At 38.1% G+C, this 2354-nt stretch overlaps 1 protein-coding gene across 1 annotated transcript; it reads right to left on the bottom strand.

Annotated features, from left to right (window-relative positions):
- Positions 1-644: 644 nt before the first annotated feature.
- On the bottom strand, positions 645-2140 carry LOC121966744 (switch-associated protein 70-like; the record flags this gene model as incomplete). The annotated part of the gene is made up of 2 exons (XM_042516812.1): positions 645-843; positions 1974-2140. Coding segments are annotated over 2 exons (366 nt in total), but the record flags the coding sequence as incomplete, so codon positions are not given.
- Between the last annotated feature and the right edge of the window lie 214 nt (positions 2141-2354).

Below are 2354 nucleotides of genomic sequence, written 5' to 3'. Positions count from 1 at the left end.
TATTATAATTATTACAATAATAATTATAAATATAGTTTTCTGGACATTGTTCCCTATTTTCTATATTATTTATGTAATCTTCTACTAATCTCTCTCTCTTTCTCTCTCCCTCTGGCTCGTTGCTCGTTTTTGCCAGCAAAAGAATAAGAAACCAATTTGCTCAGAGTTCAGAGGTTTAAACGCATGTGAATGTAGCACAAGAAAACATGGATCTGGGTTTCAAAGTGCCTGCTGGTATTTGAACATTTAGTAATTTTTTTATATAAAAAACTGGATGCTGAAGAATATCATGCCTTTACTTTTCAAAATAAGATATTAAAAAAGTATCCAGCAGTCTGTATCATTTCACACTAGTATCAAAAATTAAAACATCATCCAACCCTGATTTTAACCCACCTTCTCCTCGTTGACTGTAGGTCAGTTCACATGATTTTCCATACTGAACATTACTTGTAAGAATCATCAAACATTAATCAACAAAATTCCGCAAATGTAAAACATAATAAGAGTGGTTTTACAACCAGATAAAAGAACAGTCTCTTCTGCTTCATGAAAAAATAATAAAACCATTTCTGATGCCAAGTGACATACAGTTTTTGCCAGACCTTTCAGATTAATGTAAGCCTCCACATGTGTGACCTGACCTCGTACTGCTCCAGCGCTCCGTGCCGCTCCCTCTCCAGCCTCTCCAGCTGCTGCATGGCTGCCTGCAAGTCTCTCTCCTTGGCCAGCCGCTCGGCCACCAGCTCCTGCTTCTCCGCCTCAGTCTGAGACAGCGCCCTCTGCTGCTGCAGGTGGATCTGCTCCAGCTCTGCTCTCTTTGCTGCCTCCTCTTCAAGCAGCCTGGGATCAAAAACACAGAAACAATGCTCAGATTTGTTTATCTTACCCACTGAGGTCCAATTCTGAAATGAGGAGCCAGAAAACATAGGTAAGTGTGGAAAACTCAGGGACATACATCACATCACCTTTAGATGTTCGGTTGCCAATAAATCTGATCTGCATGTCTTTTGACTATGGCAGGAATCCCACACTGACAAAATCAAAGATTCTTCCATAATTTTTTATTAATAAATGTATCAAAATATGATAGCAGTAAAACAAATTTGCTTAATTAGGTTGGAGATTACACATTTTCTGGGATTGTTTAAATCTGAAGTCATATGGGAAGAAATTAATACAGAAAAACTGACCATTTTAAAAATTGCTTTACCCATAGAGCCACTGTATCATGTTATACGAGCCATCTTTAATGGAGCTATGGATAAGACAGAGGTTTACTTGCTGCATATTCCTTCATTGTTGACTTTATCTTAACTCAAACCTCTGCCACCCACCCTGATGAGAGTGATGAGTTGCTGTGGGACACCAATGTTAAACACAGACTTTGTGAGGATTTTATTTTAAAGAAACGAAAAAACAAACATTTGATTAAAAATTTATTAAAAAAATTGTTTGGTAAACAAACACTGTACAGCAGTACGCAGTTTTGCGATGTAACTGTTTGAAAACGATGCATTTACCATGTTTCTGTATCTAGCCTATCAAATTAAGGGGAAATCGTCCTTTAAAGCAATTTGGATATGGGTGGAAAAAGATCTGTCCGCAACCTTTTAATCATCTAATTGAGAATTTTTTTTCAAGTTTTACTGCGATCAGTTTACTGCTCCCCATTATACCCGCTGTCTATGGCTTATTTGCTGCTAATACAACAACCTAGGTAACTGTTAATTAAGTTATTGATCATTTATGTTTTAACTGGCATAACTTATCAGTCAGCAAGTCTATTCTTGATGCTCATACTCTGACAGTGTTGAAAAGTGAATATTAACATCTTAAAAAAGACTGCAGGTCTGTTAAACGCTTTGTATCATATCATACAGAAGTTAGTATTACTGTTTACTTTCTGTATATAACCACATTATCCAGTGAGAGAGAGCGTGCGTGTGTGTGTGTGTGTGTGTGCCTGAGACCTAGCCTGCAGCTTATGCATGGCCTCCTCGTCCTGCTTCGCCTGCCTCTCGTCCTCTAAGGCCTCCTCCAGCCGATGGTACATGTCCTCCAGCTCCTGGACGCGCTGCAGGTACTGCTCCAGTTCACTGGACTTCTGAGCCACCTGCTCCTCCATCTGCTGACGCACCTGAATGAGTCAACACACAAACCATGCTCTTGAACTGAGAAATAATCTACAAAACAACTGTAAATCTTCACATCTGATGCTGCATTCTGGCTTTTAAAAAAAAAAATCCGTTTTTTAAAAAAAACTTTTTTTTAAAAAAAATCAGTGTTTAATTTTTTTTTTTTCAAATAACAGAACATTCCCGGACATAGGACTTCTTAAATCATCAATCTAT

The sequence above is a fragment of the Plectropomus leopardus genome, unplaced genomic scaffold (assembly GCF_008729295.1).
Source record: "Plectropomus leopardus isolate mb unplaced genomic scaffold, YSFRI_Pleo_2.0 unplaced_scaffold25746, whole genome shotgun sequence".
Taxonomy (NCBI): Eukaryota; Metazoa; Chordata; class Actinopteri; order Perciformes; family Serranidae; genus Plectropomus; species Plectropomus leopardus.
This window is presented reverse-complemented; position numbering and strand designations above follow the sequence as displayed.